Here is a 19377-nt window from a genome sequence, read left to right as displayed (position 1 = left end):
AGAATTTTACAAAGGGTATTTTAATTTGACCCCTTAATAGACTGTTCCCTACCCCTAAGAAAAAAAGATCTTAATAGCTTGCTGAATTATTATGATAAATAATCATTAGCATTTTACATTTCATTTTAAAGGTATAAAAGATTTATATTATTTTGATTATGTGCTATCATATCAGTGTTGATGCTGAGTCACTCCATGGACAGATTGTTCTCCGTGACCATTTGTTCCTAACGTAGCCCAATAGTTCTTTCAATTATGCATCCATTGCCACTGTAACTGAGTCCATTCACCTTCCTGTTGATTGTCCTCTTCTTTTTCTTTCATTTTCCCCAGTATTCAGAGTTCTTCAGAGAGCTAAGTCTTTGCACAATGTGTTCAATGTAAGATAATTTGACAAGGGTAATTTATGCCTTGAGTTAAAATTCTGGGTTGATGAGCCATGTGTTTTCTTAGTTGTCAATGGTATTCTAAGGAGTCTTCAATACCAAAGTTCAAAAGTGCCAGTATTCTTTATAATATTCTGCTTCTTCACAGTCTTTCACTTCCATAGACTATCATAAAGAATACCATGATTTGCACTAGTCTGATCTTTATAAGTAAAGAGACACAAAAAAAGAGAATATCTTTTTCAGTGCCTTCATCCTGTTACATGCTAGTCTTTGTTATACTTCTTGACTGCTAGTAGATCCCAAAAGGCAGAAGAATCCTTGGGTCTTTAATAGCACATGGATTACTATCCAACCTGAGGGACCCATTCTCTAGCACTGAAGCATCAATCATTTCATATTTTCTATCCATCTGTTTTGTTGGTTAAATAACTGGAGTTTACCGTTCTGCACTGTATAAATGGATGTTTTTGCTTTTGTCACTAAAATGATGATCTACCTCCAGCATCTGCTTGTATTGCTGTTGCCCAATATAGGCAGCCTCTGCTTGCTTGCTTTAGCTGAGCAGCTGCGACCTTCATGCCTTGCATGATCCTGCTGGGATTACATACTTTTGGTACATACCTCTGGCATTCTTTGCTCATCCTTCCGAAGAAACCCAATTCTCACCTCCCGCCCAGGTGAAACAGCACAACAGGAGTTAAGAGGAAATGCTTAAAACAAGTTGATATGTAAATAACATAATCTGTTCTTTTTTTCTCTTATAATTTACTAGTCCTATTTGTTAAATTTGTATCTTAACATTTCCTCTGGAGCTCACATACATAGTGTTCTCACTTTTAAGTTTCCCCCAGAATAGCAGTCCTTGAGGTAGTTTTAACTGAGTTAGTTAAAACTCACTGGGAGGGGAAGTGGGGCCTACGGGTGCGGGGATGAGCCGGTGCATTCCGGTCATAGTTGGCAGAGGCAGGTTTGACGGGAGTTATAGGGCTAGCCATTACCGGGGAAGGAGGGTTCGCTATGTCACAGCGATCCCCCCCTCCGGCCCTGTTAGCTCCACTCCAGGACCAGATGGCGAGAGTTGTCAGGGCCCTGGTCTCAGGCTGCTGTTGCTAAATGCCAGGTCTGTGGTTCACAAAGCTCCCCTCGTCCGGGACCTAATATTAGACGAGGGGGCAGACCTGGCATGTATTACTGAGACCTGGCTGGGCCATGAGGGAGGAGTCCCCCTCACTGAAATGTGCCCAGAAGGGTTTCAGGTGCTACATCAGCCGCGACACCAGTGAAGGGGTGGGGGAGTGGCAGTCATTATCCGAGAGTCCCTAGCTCCTCGTAGGATCCCTGCTCCGGAGATTGTCGGGTGCGAGTCCCTTCTGGTGAAGTTGGACCTTGGGGGTCAAATGGGTTTGTTGCTAATGTACCTACCTCCCAACAGCGTTACAACAGCCCTGCCTGTGCTCCTCGAGTCAGTAGCCGAGCTGGCGGTTGAGTTCCCCAGACTTATAGTGCTGGGGGATTTCAACCTGCCGTCGCTCGGTGAATGCTCTGATGGAGCACAGGAGTTCATGGCTTCCATGCCAGCCATGGATTTGACCCAGGTAATTCAGGGTCCGACTCATACAGCGGAGCACACGCTCGACCTTGTGTTTCTCTCGGAGCAGTGGAGACGTGATCTAGATTTGAAGGGCATTAAGATCTTGCCCTTGTCATGGTCAAATCACTTCCTACTGAGGCTCGACTTTCGGAAACCAATCCCCCACTGTAGGGAGGGGGAACCGATTAGGTGGTTCTGCCCCAGGCGCCTGATGGACCCTATGGGATTTCAGACAGCACTTGGTGAGATACCTGACTCTCTGGCCCACAGTCCGGAGGAGTCCTTGGTCGCTGCTTGGAATATAGCGGCGGCGGAGACTCTAAATCGGATTGCGCCTTTATGGCCTCTCCGCGGCAGTGGATCCAGGAGGGCTCCTTGGTTTACCGAGGAATTCCGGGAGATGAAGTGCCAAAAGAGACGCCTAGAGCGACGCTGGAGGGCTAGTAACTCCGAATCCGACCGAACACAATTAAGAGCCTTTATTAGGACTTATCTATTGGCGATATGGGCGGCAAAATGTGCGCATTTTTCCGCTCTTATTGCATCCGCAGAATCTCGCCCAGCCGCCCTGTTTAGGATAGCCCGCTCCCTCTTGAAAGGGAGGGATGCGGACGAACCCTTGCAGGGTAGAGCTGAGGAATTTGTTCAGTTTCTGTCAGATAAAATCGCTCTGATCCGGATGGACCTGGACTCCACTTGGACGGTACCAGCCGAGGTGCCGGGGGAAGGTCCTGATCGGATTTTATGGAGCGAGTTTCAACTTGTCGCTCCTGAGGAAGTGGACAAGGCCATGGGAGCGGTGAGTGCCTCCACCTGTTTACTGGACCCGTGTCCCTCCTGGCTGGTCTCGACCAGCAGGGAGGTGACACGTGGCTGGCTCCAGAGGATTGTTAACACCTCTCTTCTGGAGGGATCCTTCCCGCATCCTCTAAAGGACGCGGTTGTGAGACCCCTCCTTAAGAAACCATCCCTGGATCCAGCCATTTTAAACAACTATCGCCCAGTCTCCAACCTCCCCTTTGTAGGGAAGGTTGTTGAGAAGGTGGTGGCCTTTCAACTCCGGCGGACCTTGGATGAAGCAGATTATCTGGATCCCTTTCAGTCAGGTTTCAGGCCTGGTTACGGCACAGAAACTGCTTTGGTCGCGCTGATCAGTGATCTCTGGCGGGCCAGGGATAGAGGACATTCCTCTATCCTAGTGCTCCTTGACCTCTCAGCGGCCTTCGATACCATCGACCATGGTATCCTTCTGTGACGGTTATGGGAGGTGGGAGGCACCGTCTTAAGGTGGTTCTCCTACCTCTCGGACAGGTCGCAGTCGGTGTTGGTTGGAGGACAGAGGTCGACCCCTAGGCCCCTCAAATATGGCGTGCCGCAGGGTTCGGTCCTGTCCCCCCTCCTATTTAACATCTACAGGAAGCCGCTGGGTGAGATCATACGCCGGCACGGGATCAAATATCATCAATATGCGGACGATACTCAATTGTATCTGTCCGCCCCGTGCCAACTCAGCAAAGTAGTGGAAGTGATGTGCCAGTGCCTGGAGGCTGTCAGGGTCTGGATGGGAGTGAACAAGCTTGCACTCAATCCAGACAAGACCGAGTGGCTATTGATGTTGCCTCCCAAGGTTAGTCCAGATATTCCACCTCTTAGCCTGGGGGGTGAAATTATACACCCCTCAGAGAGGGCCCACAATTTGGGTGTTCTCCTGGACCCACAGCTGAGGTTAGAGCTCTTATCTGTTGGCTGTGACCAGGAGGGCTTTCGCCCAGGTTCGCCTGGTGCACCAGTTGCCGCCCTACCTGGACCGGGAGGCACTTCAAATAGTCACTCATGCCCTCGTCACCTCAAGACTGAATTACTGTAACGCGCTCTACATGGGGCTGCCCCTGAAGAATGTTCAAAGACTACAATTGGTCCAGAATGCAGCCGCGCGAGCAATATGGAGTGTATCTAGATACACCCATGTTACACCTATCCTCCGCGAGCTGCACTGGCTCCCCATTGGTCTCCGGACGCGCTTCAAGGTGCTAGTCGTTACTTTTAAAGCCCTACATGGTTTTGGACCGGGCTACCTGAGAGACCACCTCCTGCCACTTACCTCCCAATGACCAACAAGATCGCACAGGTTGGGCCTCCTCCAGGTGCCGTCAACCGGACAATGCCGGCTGGCGGCCCCCCAGGGCAGGGCCTTCTCTGTTGCTGCACCGGCCCTGTGGAACGATCTACCCATAGAGATCCGGATCCTTACCACTCTCCCGGCCTTCCGTAAAACCGTCAAGACCTGGCTGTTCCGGCAGGCCTGGGGCTGTTGATTGATATCCAGCCCCGCTTAGATGGAATGGATGATGTGGACTTTTAATTGTATTTTTTATTCTTAAATTTTAAATGTTTCTTTTGTCTTGTTGTGAGCCACCCAGAGTCCCAATGGGAGTGGGCGGCATACAAATTTTATTAAATTTGAAACTCGAGTGATTGGCTCTGAATCATGCATTACATGAAGAGCCAGTGCTGAAGAAAAGGAAAACCTGGGTTATTAGAATAGAATAGAATTCTTTATTGGCCAAGTGTGATTGAACACCCAAGGAATTTGACTTTGGTGCATATAGCAATAGCAGTAGACTTATATACCGCTTCATAGGCCTTTCAGGCCTCTCTAAGCGGTTTACAGAGAGTCAGCATATTGCCCCCAACAATCTGGGTCCTCATTTTACCCACCTCGGAAGGATGGAAGGCTGAGTCAACCCTGAGCTGGTGAGATTTGAACCGCTGAACTGCTGATCTAGCAGTAGCCTGCAGTGCTGCATTTAACCACTGCACCACCTCATAGGCTCTCAGTGTACATAAAGGAAAAGATACATTCGTCAAGAAAAACAAGGTACAACACTTAATGATAATCATAGGGTACAAATAAGCAATGGAGAAACAATAGCCCTGCTTTTGATACATAATCAACTGATTGAGTTAGGCTAGCTCTTTTTATTAAAAGTTATAGTACTTTGATGCAGTTAAGGGTACTGAGCTGCTCAGTGGGAGAGTATGAATTATATCTGAAGCATGAGCTCAACTAATGATTCTTGGCGCTAGGAAGGAGGTGATAGCAAACCACTCCTGAAAATCTTGCCAAGAAAACCTGCAGAAACTTGTCCCGGCAATCACCAGGAGTCAACAGACAGCAGCAGCAAAAGTTTCCAAGCTGAGGACAAAATTGAACCTGAGTCACCCCAATCCAACTCCTTAATCACTACATCATATTGTTATATAGCAATAGCACTTAGATTTACATACCACTTCACATTCCTAAGCGGTTTACAGAATCAGCATATTGCCCCTAATAATCTGGGTCCTCATTTTACTGACAGAAGGATGGAAGGCTGAGTCAATCTTGAGCTGATGAGAATCGAACTGCCAAGTTGCAGGCAGCTGGCAGTTGCAAAAGAAGCCTGAAGTACTGCATTCTAATCATAGCACCACCACAGCTCTTATATAGTAAGACTTCTTAGTAATTCCCCAAAGATAGCTTTAACTGCAGTCATTAATTTTTTTTAAAAAATACGTTTGTATGAGCCCAATAACAATAATTTTATACATCCAATTAATTGCTGTTAACTAAATCCAAGATAGAATAATAGGCCATCAAATTCCCGTGTGCTAGTTCCTATTAACTTATTACAGGATTTTAAAATTTATATGTAAAAAGGTTTCATTAAAACGTGTTTTATCCTGCAAGATATTATACTGGATAATTGTATATCAAATTGTTACAAAAATGACTCTCTAAAATAGATTATATATTTGGATCTTGATGCTTAGGTGAATGAATGTTTAATGTAATATACACATTAATACTGTATCCAATCATGTTCAAATAAGATTATTACAAGTAAACGTCATTTTTTCCTAGAAAGTATTAAAGTACCCACTGTTTTATAAAACAGTTGCAACAAGAGTTTGAAGAGTATTTTCTTATAAGTAGACATTCTGGGAATTCCAAGAAATAATCCCCTTATGATAGTATTGACTGTTCACACTTTACACACACAAACACACACACACGAAAAATTCAGAAGTTAAACAAAAACGGGGGGAAAGAGCTATGGGATTTTTATTTGTATTTTTAATCATAATTTTCCTAGTATTTTATCTCTTAATATATATATAACCTACTTTGCTACATCATTTGTTTTCTTTGTATGTAGACCAGGAAAAAACTAAAAAGCCGAGGCTGAAACCCGATTATAGAGTCCCTTTCTCCGCCCAATTTTTATTCATTCAACTCGCTATTTCGTCTGAAAGGGGAATAGGTAAACCACATCTGGGTTGATTGACACCCACCCCATCACAATATTCCTATCAATATAAATAGTGTGCCGATTGATATCAATATCAATAACGTTTAATACACACCCGCAAGCACTGAAACTAAAGCCCTCACCCTTACTAGACGGCAACACCAACGCGCCCAAGAAAACTCAAACCACGTGGTCGCTTCCTCGGTTTTGTTCAAAGCCACTGCGGGCTTGAGGGCGTCGCCGCCAGTCCGCCTCGGACGACCAATGAACAGTCACCTTCCCGCCACGCCCTTCCCCCCCCCCGGGGGGCCGCTTGGCGTGACTGGTCGCTAGGATACCAAGTTCTCTTCCAGAGGGAATGAGGGGAACAAGAGAGAAAGGCCGTGGGTGTCACTGTCGGAGATGCCCGAAGGCCGGGAGAGGCGGGCCTGCGTTATCCTGAATGGAGCAAAGCCTTGCGGCAGTTACCCGAAGCTCCGGCGGAATACTCCTTCCTCACTCCTCACTCCCTCGCTCCTGAGACAGTTGCGACTGTTGTAGGTTAAGGGTAGGGCAAGAGCAACTCCCGCTGGAGGGGCTATGGGAGGCAGGGCGCGCACACACCCTTGATCCCCGGAAGGAGCCTGTGTGGTTGTGAGAATCCGTGTGGTCACAGAGGCAGTGGTGTCTGGATTTTGGCGGGAAATATTGCTTTTAAAAACCTTTTTTAAGACAAAACCTCTTTCTGGCTTCTTCCCCTCCTGCCCTTCCTCCTCCTTCCCCTTCATCCTCTATGCTTTACTTAGTCCTGTCATTTTCACAACTCCACATCACCTTGTGCTTGATTTAATTTGTAGTACAGCAGAGATTTGCAGAATAACCGGTCATTCTTTTTAAGCAAAAAATAATAATGTTCTAAACCTTCAGGTATCTCCTCCCCCCAGCCCCTATTCTCTTTAGGTATCATCAGATAACATCACTGCATTCAATATGTGTTCACTAGACCCTGAGGTTCAGGTTAGTACAAAAATTGAGTTCATATGTTTTAAGAAACTAGGCTTAAAGTCTCTTCTTTTTAATTTCTGAGAGTGGTTGTTGAATGAGTGGGTGGGTAAACCAAAAACCAGGTTCTCTGGGAGAGGGGCAATCTTTTAAATTTTTAGGAGAAATTAGACAACCTGTGATCCATTGATCATCATTTTATAGCTGTTTCCTTATCAGATTCCTTGATGTCTTCAACAATGACAGAGCTTCTAATACTGAAAAATTACTAAAAGTTCAGCAAGATATTTGGAGATGTATCTGCCTTGAAAATAGCCCATGGTGAACTGCATAAGCACAGTCAAACAGCAGGAGCTGAGCACAGGAAATGTTTTATGACATTTATTATGTCATAAAATGATTTATAATATTTTATGTCATAAAATATTTTATATAATTTGCCAAATTTCATTTCCACTGGAATAAGGGTTCCAGATTTTGGACACTTTCTGTAAGTTAGTCCATTTGAGGTATCTCAGTTCAAAATGTGTTGCCCTACAATGCACTGTTTCACCCAGTTAAAGGTTACAGACATGAGAGTTTTAGTAATATACTTGACAACCTGTGACCCTTTAAGTCATTCTTTCCGCATACAATGTAGGCTTGCACTCTTTCCCCTCCACCATGATCCTCAGGCAACAGCAGTATTGTCTGCACTTTGCTGGAGGAAGGGGGAACCAAGTGACTTGCAGACCACAAGTAAAACTGCATCCCTGCTCCCCATTTTGGTACGTCTCCAAACCACCAATAGTTCCCAGCCAGCACTACCTCATCAGCTGGCATCTCAAACACACTCTTGTTCTTCCTCTTTCCATAGATAATATATGTTTGCTCAATTTCTGCTCCTCTATGACCCTCAGCAGAGCCCCAGTAAAGCAGCTGCCACTGCCTCTTCTCCTCCTTCCCCCCTCCCAGAACTGCCTATCACTTTGATTGGAGAGGAGGAATAAAGGCAGCAGCAAACCTCTGCTCCCCTATTCAACAATGGTGCCTCCCATTAGGGAGGAAGAAGGCTCACCTGTCAACTACCAGCACTCCCTAGCTAACTCTACCTTGCCAGCAAGCATCCCAGTTGCTCCTTCCCCCTTTCCTCACCAGTCATTACCATTAGGAGATTTCAGATTTTTGGGTCTTGGTTCCAAAGCAGCCAATGGGCATTTGCCCATTCGGCCTTGTTGCCAGCCCTCAGGGATTAGAGGGAGACAGGAAGGAAGATGGAAGTATGCCTCTCCCAACTTTTCTTGTGCCCTGCAACCTACAGGTTTCTGGGAAGTATAATTGAAGGCATGATGGTGGGAAGTGGCCACAACTTTCCCAATTTTCATTCCCATTAGAGTCATTGGTCTCAGAATTCTATAAGCCCATTTCAGTTACCTTGGTTCAAGGCTACAAACAAACAGATCCAACAGTTTTGGTAGTGTGTGTGTATGTGTGTGTGTGTGTGTATTTTGGGTGTGATCAGCAAGTAGTTCTTTCAAGAGCATACTTAAAATGCAGCATATTCCGATATTTTATTTTGGCCTCAGCATTGCTACACAATGGTAAATGAGTTTCAAGAATACATGCTGGCTTTTAGAATGATCAGAAATCTAACTGTTTCCACAGCAGTTTAAAGACCCATATGAACAGTTTATATATCATCATCTCCAGTACTATGGTTATTTCAGAGGTAAGATCTGTTCTCAATTTGATGTTTCCATTTTTATTGCATCTGTAACATCCTGCAATAAGAGATACTGCCTTTGTCACTAGCTAGGGATTGCTTTTCACTGCTTGTTTTTATTGTTTGAACATTATGAAATCCTTAGTGTTTACTGTTACTTAACATGCAATAATTGCTTCCTTCATATAATTCTCTATGGAGACCAGATGGCATTAAGCACTTTTAGAGTTAGATTTCCTATCACGCTGGATATAACATGAGGCAAAGCTGCAATTCCTGAACCTCCTTTTTTATGACCTTGGAACCTCCCCAGCTTCTAAGAATTGACAGCAAATGAAAATATAAAGTAGCAGTAAAAGAAACATATTGTAGCTAAAAATCAGCTTGCCCTTGTCCATTTTCCGCAGTTCAAAGGTGAGACAAGCTTAAGTTGTCATTAGCTGTGCTAATGTTAAAATAATAATTTCCCCTTTATTCTGACACCATCCAGGGATGGCTTCAAGATGTATAAAATCTATTAAGCTTTGCCACATATTAATATGGAGAGAAGTCAACTGACTTACAGTAATTGAAGACAGGGTGAAGGCAAGACAGATAAGCAATGGGCACAACAAATTTTGTGCTATTGTAGTTTTCTGCCAGCTTGTCAGAAGTGGTATTCAGTTAGTTCTGACTAATTCAGATGAACCGGTAGCAGAAATTTTGAGTCGTTCAGAGAACCAGTAAATACCACCTCTGACTGGCCCTGCCCCCATCTATTCGCTGCCTCCCGAGTCCCAGATGATCAGATTCCCAGATGATCGGCTGGGTCTTCTTCTGTTGCCCTGCACAGGAGAACGGAGCTGGAAAGCAGGTTAGTGTGGAGGAAATGGGGATTTTACAAGTATCCTTCCCCTGGAGTGTGGTGGTGATGGAGATTTTACAGCATCCTTCCCCCAGGAGTGGGGAGGGAATAGTGATTTTGCAGTATTCTCCTGCCTGCCATGCCCACCAAGCCAAGCCAAGCACAGAACCAGTAGTAAAAAATTTTGAATCCCACCACTGCAGCTTGCGAATAGGTGGATAACACTTTAGGTGATAGGTTCTAATATGAAAAAAATGTCTTTTAGTCAAAAAAACTGTTGCACTTATAAAATGAGGAAATATTTAAAAAATATTTAATGGTTAAAGACACTGGATTATAAATTTGCAGATTATATGAGTTTTTATCTTTCAGCTCTTTTATCTTTCAGACACTGGCAAACTTCTTCTGAAAATTTTGTGGAGAAAACTGACTGGACTTGTCCAAGCAGTTGCCAGGAGTCAAGACTGACTTATAGGAACACACAGATACTTCACAATATAAGACACTGTTCTTTTACTTCTGTCTCAGTCGTAATCATCTGAAACAGATAATCCTTCCTCAATTGAGTTTAGGGACATAGGGGGAATAATGGACTTTTCATTCTCCCTTGGCTATCCCTAGAATGATACCAGTGGAATTTAATAAAACATAGTTGATATTTGATATCAAAAGTTCTTGCATTTTTTCTAATATAAAGATTGAAATTGATGATTAAACCTCCTCCTTCTGTCTCAATTCTCATCTGCCAAAAAACAAAATAGGTCAGAAATGTTCATCCTTACTTACTGTGACAGCACCGCATTAGCAAACCTTCAGTGACCATTGGAGGCCAGCTGTCGATGGAGATTCTCAATCATCCAGGCCATAGTTGTCCCAAAGGTGCTTTTCAAAAAGCAGCTGGACAATCTTCAAGGAACAAACAAAGGAAGTCCAGTTGCCTTTTGAAAAGCACTTTTGGGACTTAAAGGCAACATTGTTTTTGGTTTATTTAGTGCAGCCTTCAGCTGAAAAAATTGTCTGCTCTTGAAATTGATAATGCACATCACATTAGACAGCAGTTAAAACTGTTCCTATGTACAGTATATACCAATTTCAAGGATTAGCAGTATGATATTGGACTACAATATCACCTACCTGAAACAAACAGACTTCTGGGAATCTGGGATTCCCAAATCCTTCAGAATAGATTTGAGAAATATTTATTCATTTTTATTTATTTTAGGAAATTTATATTGTTGCCTGGTCACATATGGCGATTTTAGGTGGCTTATAGGAATATAAAAATCTCATATATAAAACAATAAAACTAATAAAAGAGAATAATCACATAATAAATTAATAAAATAGTATAATAGCCCCCCACCTGGCGGCAACACATCACACAAGCCTTTTAATTGGCTCTATCCTGCTCTGGGTTCCCCAAGCCCGCTGGCAGAACATGGTCTTCAGTGCCTTCCAGAAGAGTGTTAGAGTGGGGGTCATTCTAATCTCTGGGGAAATGATGTTCCAGAGAGAGGGAGCCACCATGGAGAAGGGCATTCTTCTGGGTCCCACCAGGTGTATCTCCGTAGGGGATGAGACCCGCAACATTCCTTGCTCTGGTGGGTAGATGTATGAGTGTAGAGTAGTGCAAGGCAATGTGGAATCTGCAGACAGTTGCAGTTGAATAGAACATGTTGGCAACTGTTCCTATGAGCCTTGCATATAAATATGGTCTGGGTAATCCACGTAATTTCTCATTGTATTTGCCTGTAATTATAAGATTAATTATAAATAACTAACTTTGCGAAATAATATTACAAAATTTTACTTCTTAGATGAGGAAAATTTCCCTCACAAATTTAGTTTTCCTTTTGAAAGCTGGGAGAGCTCATGCCATTTATTGACAGCAGGCAACTTCTGCAAAAAAGATAGAAATGAACATGATTCAGACAAGACCCTACTCTGTAAGTAAACTGAATTATTAACCTGTTGTGGATTAAATATTGAAAATGAAATAAAATCTTCACTGAATGCCTGAAAAGAAAGTAGTAGCATATATGTCTTTTCTTTGGCAGGTTCACTAGTGATGGAAACGGCACTTCTTAAAAGTAAACAGCGCATGCTTGATCAACTAGAAAGCCCTAGTATCTTGCGCTTACGGGAACCTCGGAATCTTTTTTCTCTTCCTAGAGGTAGAAATTCAAAATTGACCCCACTCTGGCCAATCGAGTGTGAAGTAATTGAGGATCATATCTATCACACCGGTAACCTGAATCTTATATTGGGAATAATGTATTCGTTGTAATGTAATGTATTTACTGTACAAATAGAATTTTGCTCATATGACTGCAAATCATTCCAGAAATAACCTATACATTTAAGAGAAAAGAAGAATATGGGAATTGTTAAGCTGGGCCAGACCAAGGTCTATCTAAATCCAGCATCTCACAATGGCCAACTGGATGTTTCAGGAAATCAGAGTAGGAGATACAGGCCCTGTCCCACCATTGTTCCCCTACAGCTAGTACTTAGAATTATGCTATTCACAATCTGGAGGTATTCCAGGTTGAATATTAATTATTGATTATTATGTCTTGAGTAATGAATTTCAGAATTTAATGATGTGCTGTGGGAGGAAATGTTTTCTGCTTGTAACCAAATGCATAAGAGAACAGGTCCACTTTTCCTATGACTGCTAAGTCAGCAACTTTTGATGAGAATTGTTTTTTTTAATCCAAATATATACTATCAACAGAGTCAGATCCAAATGTTGACAATCACTTTTATTCAAATGCCTGATGAAAATTTCAAAGAACTTAAGAAGGATAGCAACATAAGAATAACTGTTTGGAAATAATGCTGAATTTGTTTTTGCAAGGCTCTTTTGTTTGTGTTTAATTAGCTTTTTAAATAGGTATTTGCATTTCCAATCATTATTCAGAATACTTTTAAATTTAAATTTAAAACATAATGTTAAACCTTTAGTTTAATTACAGCAGGAGTTGGTAATTTAAGATTTCCTCAAAACTCCCAAAGCATCATCTTAATTTGGTATTGAATTTGTAGTTAAAATTTGTCTATCCTGTTTAGGGTTGGGATAATTTGGGACAAATTATATATTGGATTTCAATAACAAACTGTTTTAAAATAGCCTCTTAAATATTAAGTTTTTTAAAAATTGATAAATGAAAAGTATTCAGGACAGTACAGGTAATCCTCAACCTATGACCACAATTGAGCCCAACATTTCTGTTGCTAAGCGAGATAGTTGCTAAGTCAATTTTGTCCAATTTTATGACTTTTTTTGCCACAGTTGTTAAGTGAATTACTACAGTTATTAAGTTATTATTATCATGGTTGTTAAGTGAATCTGGCTTCCCCATTGACTTTACTTGTCAGAAGTTTGCAAAAGGTGATCACATGACAACAGGTCACTGCAACCGTCATAATTATGAGTCAATTGCCAGGCATCCTAATTTTGATCACATGATCATGGGGATGTTCCTACAGTTGTAAGTGTGAAAAATGGTCATGTCACTTTTTTCAGTACCGTTGTAACTTTGAATAGCCACTAAACAAACTGCTGTAAGTTGAGAACTACCTGTATTATTTTACACCCTTTTAGATTTTTTAAATACCTAGTTGGTGACAAAATGGTTCAATAAGTACATAAGTATTTTACTATATTTAGGTAGTTGACTCAGAACATTCATTGATGTTCATTGAAAGAAGAATATACTGTATATATTAACATGTTTTCTGCATGCTGGCATATACTGTGAATGGATCTGAGAGGAAACTCAAATTGGAAGAAGGAATCAACCAGAATAAACAGGAACTATTCAATTTTTAAATTAGGAATTCAAAATCATGGTGAAATAAATATGTGCCATTATTTTCTTCTTTATTAGAATGGGTTCCTCCTGAACCAGAACCTTTTTATCAACCAACTGGAAATGAATTTGCACCGGAAATCGTTGGAGAGAGTTCTGGAACTGTTGTCTTTTGCATAGAACCAGGTATTGGTATACATGGGGTGATAGTACATTGCTAAAAAGTTGCCTTACTATAGGAAGTCAGTGGCTGAGAACAGTGCAGACTATCTACTGTAAAGGTTGAAAAATATCTTAATTTTGAAATCATCCATGTACATCTGTCTGAGGGTATATATATCTATATCTACAAACATTAGCTTTGCATGTTTTAGAGCCTAACTGCTTGATAGTTCAGTGTAATCAATTACAATTTTTTATTAATTATTGAATTGATTTTTAATGATTTTCTGCAAGTTCATATACATTTTGACATATACATGACTTTGTTCATCTGTAAACAAATCAGTTATGTAAACCCTACATTAAACTGAGAGTATAAATAATCTATGTCTTATTTTATATGTATTGTAATATTTTTTAAAATATCATATTTCGGCTTTTCCATAGTGGTGCTCGGCCTCACAATATCTAGCATAATACATATCTATGTCAAATAATGTATCAGATAAAAGTTATGTTCCATAGACATTGGTCTCTCTTATAATTAAGAAAGATTATTTTATTTTAAAAACAACATATACAGATACTTTAAATGCATTTTATTAATCCTAATAAAGAATAAGTGGAGAAACTGGCAACCAGAGAGAATGGTGGAAAACTAAGAGAATTCAACAGAATAGAATGAATTTGTTGATAAAATCAGAAGAGAAACTTGGAAATGGAGAATTAGAAAATAAAGACAAGAATCAGCTGTGAATTAGAGTACAGAAGAGAAAAAAAGTAGTGTAGGTAAACAGACCACAGGGAGAAAGGGAAAAAATGGGATGAGTGGGACTTAAACTGCTTAAATTTAACTCCCTGCCCTATCTCAGGTTCTTTACTAAAGATGCCAAAGTACTTATTTCAAAAAAGGGCACAAGGTAGAAAAGTATAAAAAAAATGTTTGTTGAAGAGTTATGAGCTTTTCAACTATTCTGCTGCTCCACCATAGCCTCTATAACATTGAGGATTGTTACACATACTGCCTTGCATGTATTATCTAACTTAGTTCTTATTCATCATTGAGGAAAGTTAGAGAAGTACTGTACAATGTTTTTAATTTTGCCCAGGTTTTAGAAAGTAGAAAAACTGAAATCACATTACTTATCTGTAGTCAACTTTAATTGCTATTTATCCATGGGAGATTCATGTTTGTCAGTAACTTTAACAACAGATTTTGCAGAGTTAGTTCACAGATCTAGTTTCTGAAACCAAGATCTATGATGCCTCATTGACAGATATTCCTCTTCTTCTGCAGCAATCACAGGTACCTATTTTATCGCTTCACGAGTTGGAGGGTCAAGGCAACCTCTCAAGTCAGCTGCCGTCAGCTTAAAAGATCCAGAAGACACCGTACTGTTATTTGAATCACGCTTTGAAAGTGGGAATCTCCAGAAAGCAGTCAGGGTGTGAGTAAGAAGGGTTGGGAATCATACAGGGCAGGAAACTGTCTGGGACCAGAAAAGGAGAACATTTTTTTTTTAAATGAAGGACTAGGATAATCAGTTGGTGGACATTTATTATGCTACTGAATGAACATTCACAGTGCTAAAATTTATTACAAATCCAGTGCTTATAAGAAATGCCTCATATTTCAGATGTAATTTTATCATCAGTTTTAATGTACCAAAGGGGCTTTTTTTTCAGGAGGCAACTGGACTTCCTTGTTTTTTCTTTGAAGACGTTTCTCATCCAAGAAGCTTTAAAGGATAGTGTGGAATGGAAATCAGAGCTGAAGAAGCTTCTTGGATGAGAAACGTCTTCAAAGAAAAAATAAGAAAGTCTAGTTGCCTCCTGAAAAAAAGCATCTTTGGGACAACCATGACCCGGATGACTGCGAATCTCTATAGAGCATCAGTTTTAATGTAAATTGCTATACAGGTGGTCCTCGACTTATGACTACATTTGAGCCCAAAGTTTCTGTGGCTAACAAAGCAGTTGTTAAGGGGTTTGCCACATTTTTATAATCTTCTTTTGGCCACAATTGTTAAGCAAACCGCTGCAATTGTTGAGTGAACCATGCAGTAGTTAAGCTTCCCTCTTTGACTTTGCTTGTCAGAAGCCAACTGGGAAGGTTACAGATGGTGATCACATGACCCTGGGACAATGGTGGGTTCCTACCAGTTTGGACCAGTTGGGCCGAACTGGTAGTGCTTTGGCAGCCTGAGTCGCTGGAACCGACAGTGATCCAGACCTGCTATGCCCTCGAACCGGTTCTCCGGGCGACACCATAGGTGACACCATCTTGTTTTTCAGTTCTGCGCATGCACAATTTAAATTGCATTGTGCATGCACGCGCAGTGTCCACATGAGCAAACCGGCAGTAGTGTCTGCCGGAACCCACCTCTGCCCTGGGACAGTGCAACTGTCATAAATACGTACATGCCAGTTTCCAAGTGCCCAAATTTTGATCATGTGACCATGGGGAAGTTGTAACGGTTATAAGTGTGAAAAATGGTCCTAAATCACTTTTTTCAATGCCGTTGCAACTTTGAACGGTGACTAAACAAATGGTTGTAAGGATTACCTGAATAATAAATTATTCCAGATATTTTAATTTATGTAATTCTCTGCATAAATGTGAAACACCTGATTAACTCTTTGTAACACTTTAAAACAATTCTTACAGCATCTTAAAAGCTAAATATGTTGCTAGGGAAATGTTTATCATGAAGTAATCTTGTTTCTCAAAGCTCATTTTCCATTTACCAACCTTTCTGTGCTTTCTATCAAAACATCTATTAAAGAGGGAAAAGTGAAAAAACCTCCATAGTAAACAAGCTCCATAATAATATGATTATACTTGGAGCTTATCTAGTCTGAATGCGTCTTAACAACTTTCTATGACACAACACGGTCCTTAAGGTTCACAATATTCCTTATTTTGCAAATTTTGCAAATGATTTATTATGCCTTTCAAAGGAAACTATTATCTTAGGTAAATAGGGCTTTTTTCATATAAAGCACATTACCTAAATACTACAGACCAGCAAGACTTAAGGCACTCAGTTTATCTCTTAAAACTCCCATTTCCTCAAAATGGTATCAGGCCAAGGCCTCATAGGCCACACAAATAACAAATTATATACCACATTAACATGTTGTGTATCCTTGAACTCTCTATTCACAGAGAAGAAGACCATAATAAAACAAATCATTCCATTTAATCTTTAAATAAGATTGTAGGACATGTTATTATGTATATCTTCCTAGAGGAAGAGGCTGCTGCTGCCCTTTAATGCGTCTTTCTTCACCCTGTTTCATTTCAGAGGGGAATATGAATATGAACTCACTTTGCGGACGGATCTTTATACCAGCAAGCACACCCAGTGGTACTACTTCAGAGTACAAAATACTAGAAAAGATGTCAAGTACCGCTTCACAATTGTTAATCTGATGAAAGCCAAAAGCCTCTACAATATGGGGATGAAGCCTCTTATGTATTCTCAGAAGGATGCGGAGTCTCAGGGTATTGGCTGGAGGAGAGTGGGGAATGATATCAAGTATTATAAATACAACACAGAAGAAGGTCAAACCCTCTATTGCCTCACATGGACAGTGTGTTTTCCTAACAGCTATGACACATGTTACTTTGCTCAATTCTATCCTTATACCTATTCAGACCTACAAAATTATCTTTTGACATTGGTAGGGAATCCACTCTATTCTCAGTATTGCAAACTCCGCCCTCTGTGCAACAGTCTAGCTGGAAACATAGTATACCTTCTCACCATTACCAATCCATCCAAAGGTGTCATTGCTGCAGCAGCAAAAAAAGCGATTATCCTAAGTGCCAGAGTCCATCCTGGGGAAACAAACAGCTCATGGGTGATGAGAGGTTTTTTAGATTTTATTGTGAGTGATGCTCCTGATGCTCATCTCCTTCGAGATCTCTTCATATTCAAAGTTGTGCCCATGCTGAACCCAGATGGAGTTATTGTGGGGAACTATCGCTGTTCGTTGGCAGGAAGAGACTTGAACAGAAACTATAGGACAGAACTAAAGGAATCTTTCCCCTGCATTTGGTATACTCGGGCCATGATCAAGAGGTAAATGACAGAGATTTATGTGAAATTTTTAAAGGCAGCATACATTAAGAACTCTGTCAGTGTGTTTGTGTGAATGTGTCTATACAGAGTTGCTGCATGTGAGTTGAGCAGCTATACATTGAAGTAAATAAACACATACATATACACTGTGAATATATGTATATATACCTAAAACAGTTCCTGAAAAAAATTGCAATAAAACAAATATCATACTTACTTTGCATATAGGAGGCAGGCTGTTGGGATTCATAAAGGAAAAGAAACCATTAATGGAATAAGTGGTAGAATATATGCCATATGTTGAAATATTATGGGATGGGTTTGAGAAAGTGTTATGGGTATATAGAAAACTGCCCACAGAATTTCACTTTGGAACAATTTTCCAAGGTTATCTTATATGATGATATCACTGTAATGATCTTGGATGTTGACACCAGATTCTCAAATATGCCAGCGCTATTTGGTGAAATTACTGGCTTGTACAATATATGTTCTGCAAAAAGGAGGAAGGTATAATGTAAACAGAAGATACAGAAAAGTGCACATGCTCTTAAGCATCTCTGGAAATATTGTTTAGTTGTTAGTCAGGGACAGCATCTAGCAAGCATTCATATAAGCTATGTGCATTTATGTTGTTATTCAATTATTCTTCATTTCTAATCCCGTGTCCTGATGAACACCATTTTCCCAGGATTTCTCAGTGAATGCTTCTTTCAGTTTTATAAGCTCATGCTTGTATTATCAATGATTGTATCTAGCTATCTTTTCTTCTGCCAGCCTTTTTTGCCTGCCTTTTTATTTTTTTTCCAAGCCTCAGGATTTCTAGTGCCTCTTGCATTCTCATCATACTATCCAAAATGTTTTAAGCTTTCGCTTCATTATTAGTACTTCCAGTGAGCAAACTGATTTTATTACATCTAATATTGAATTGTTTGTTCTTTTTGTACTCTTATGTTTGTTTCAACAATTTCTCCAACACCACAATTCCAAAACATCCGTTTTCCTTCAGCTTTTCTAATGGTCCAGCTTTCACAGCCATATATTATAATGGGGAAAAAGCATAGCCTTGGCAATAGGCAAATTAGTTAGAAGTGTGTTGTCTCTTTACATTAATATTCTGTTAGAGTTAGCATACTTCTCCCAGTAGTAGATATCTTTTTTTATAGTTTCAATCAGCATTTTTTATCTGAGCCTAGAAAAATGATGTTACTTCCTAGACAACTTCTCTACTATTATCACATTGGGATGGCACTGTTTATTGACATAATCTTAACAGCAAGACCGGCTTTTGCATTCTCTTTTTATCTTCAGTAAGATAATTCTTTGAGGCTTTCTCACTTGTGCCATTAAAGTGATATCATCAAAATATTGATACCAGTAATTTTAGCATTTCTTATAATTTAGACTTAGAATAACTTTATTCTCACTTTGAATATACACTAATTGGCATACGTTAAAATGAAATTTTGTTGCATATGTCTATGAAAGTAAGAATATACAATCTTGGAACACT

At 40.5% G+C, this 19377-nt stretch overlaps 1 protein-coding gene across 8 annotated transcripts in view; it reads left to right on the top strand.

Annotated features, from left to right (window-relative positions):
* Nucleotides 1-6615: 6615 nt before the first annotated feature.
* AGBL2 (AGBL carboxypeptidase 2) overlaps nt 6616-19377 on the top strand; it is a 30355-nt gene continuing 17593 nt past the window's right edge. For 7 of the 8 annotated variants that reach the window (XR_015696433.1, XR_015696434.1, XR_015696432.1 and 4 more), the window contains exons 1-7: nt 6616-7268; nt 8898-8961; nt 11617-11745; nt 11857-12045; nt 13693-13800; nt 15074-15224; nt 17085-17864. Coding sequence is in view for 5 of the 8 variants with exons in the window: in XM_087713538.1 (XP_087569664.1) it covers nt 7242-7268; nt 8898-8961; nt 11617-11745; nt 11857-12045; nt 13693-13800; nt 15074-15224; nt 17085-17864 (1448 nt within the window). In the remaining 3 variants the exon portion in view is untranslated. The remainder of the gene's footprint in view (nt 7269-8897; nt 8962-11616; nt 11746-11856; nt 12046-13692; nt 13801-15073; nt 15225-17084; nt 17865-19377) is intronic. The other variant, XM_087713528.1, reaches the window with a different exon arrangement.

This window comes from Thamnophis sirtalis, unplaced genomic scaffold (genome assembly GCF_051295495.1).
Source record: "Thamnophis sirtalis isolate CommonGarterSnake01/CBP01778 unplaced genomic scaffold, rThaSir2_p1.2 scaffold_1, whole genome shotgun sequence".
Classification (NCBI taxonomy): domain Eukaryota; kingdom Metazoa; phylum Chordata; class Lepidosauria; order Squamata; family Natricidae; genus Thamnophis; species Thamnophis sirtalis.
This window is presented reverse-complemented; position numbering and strand designations above follow the sequence as displayed.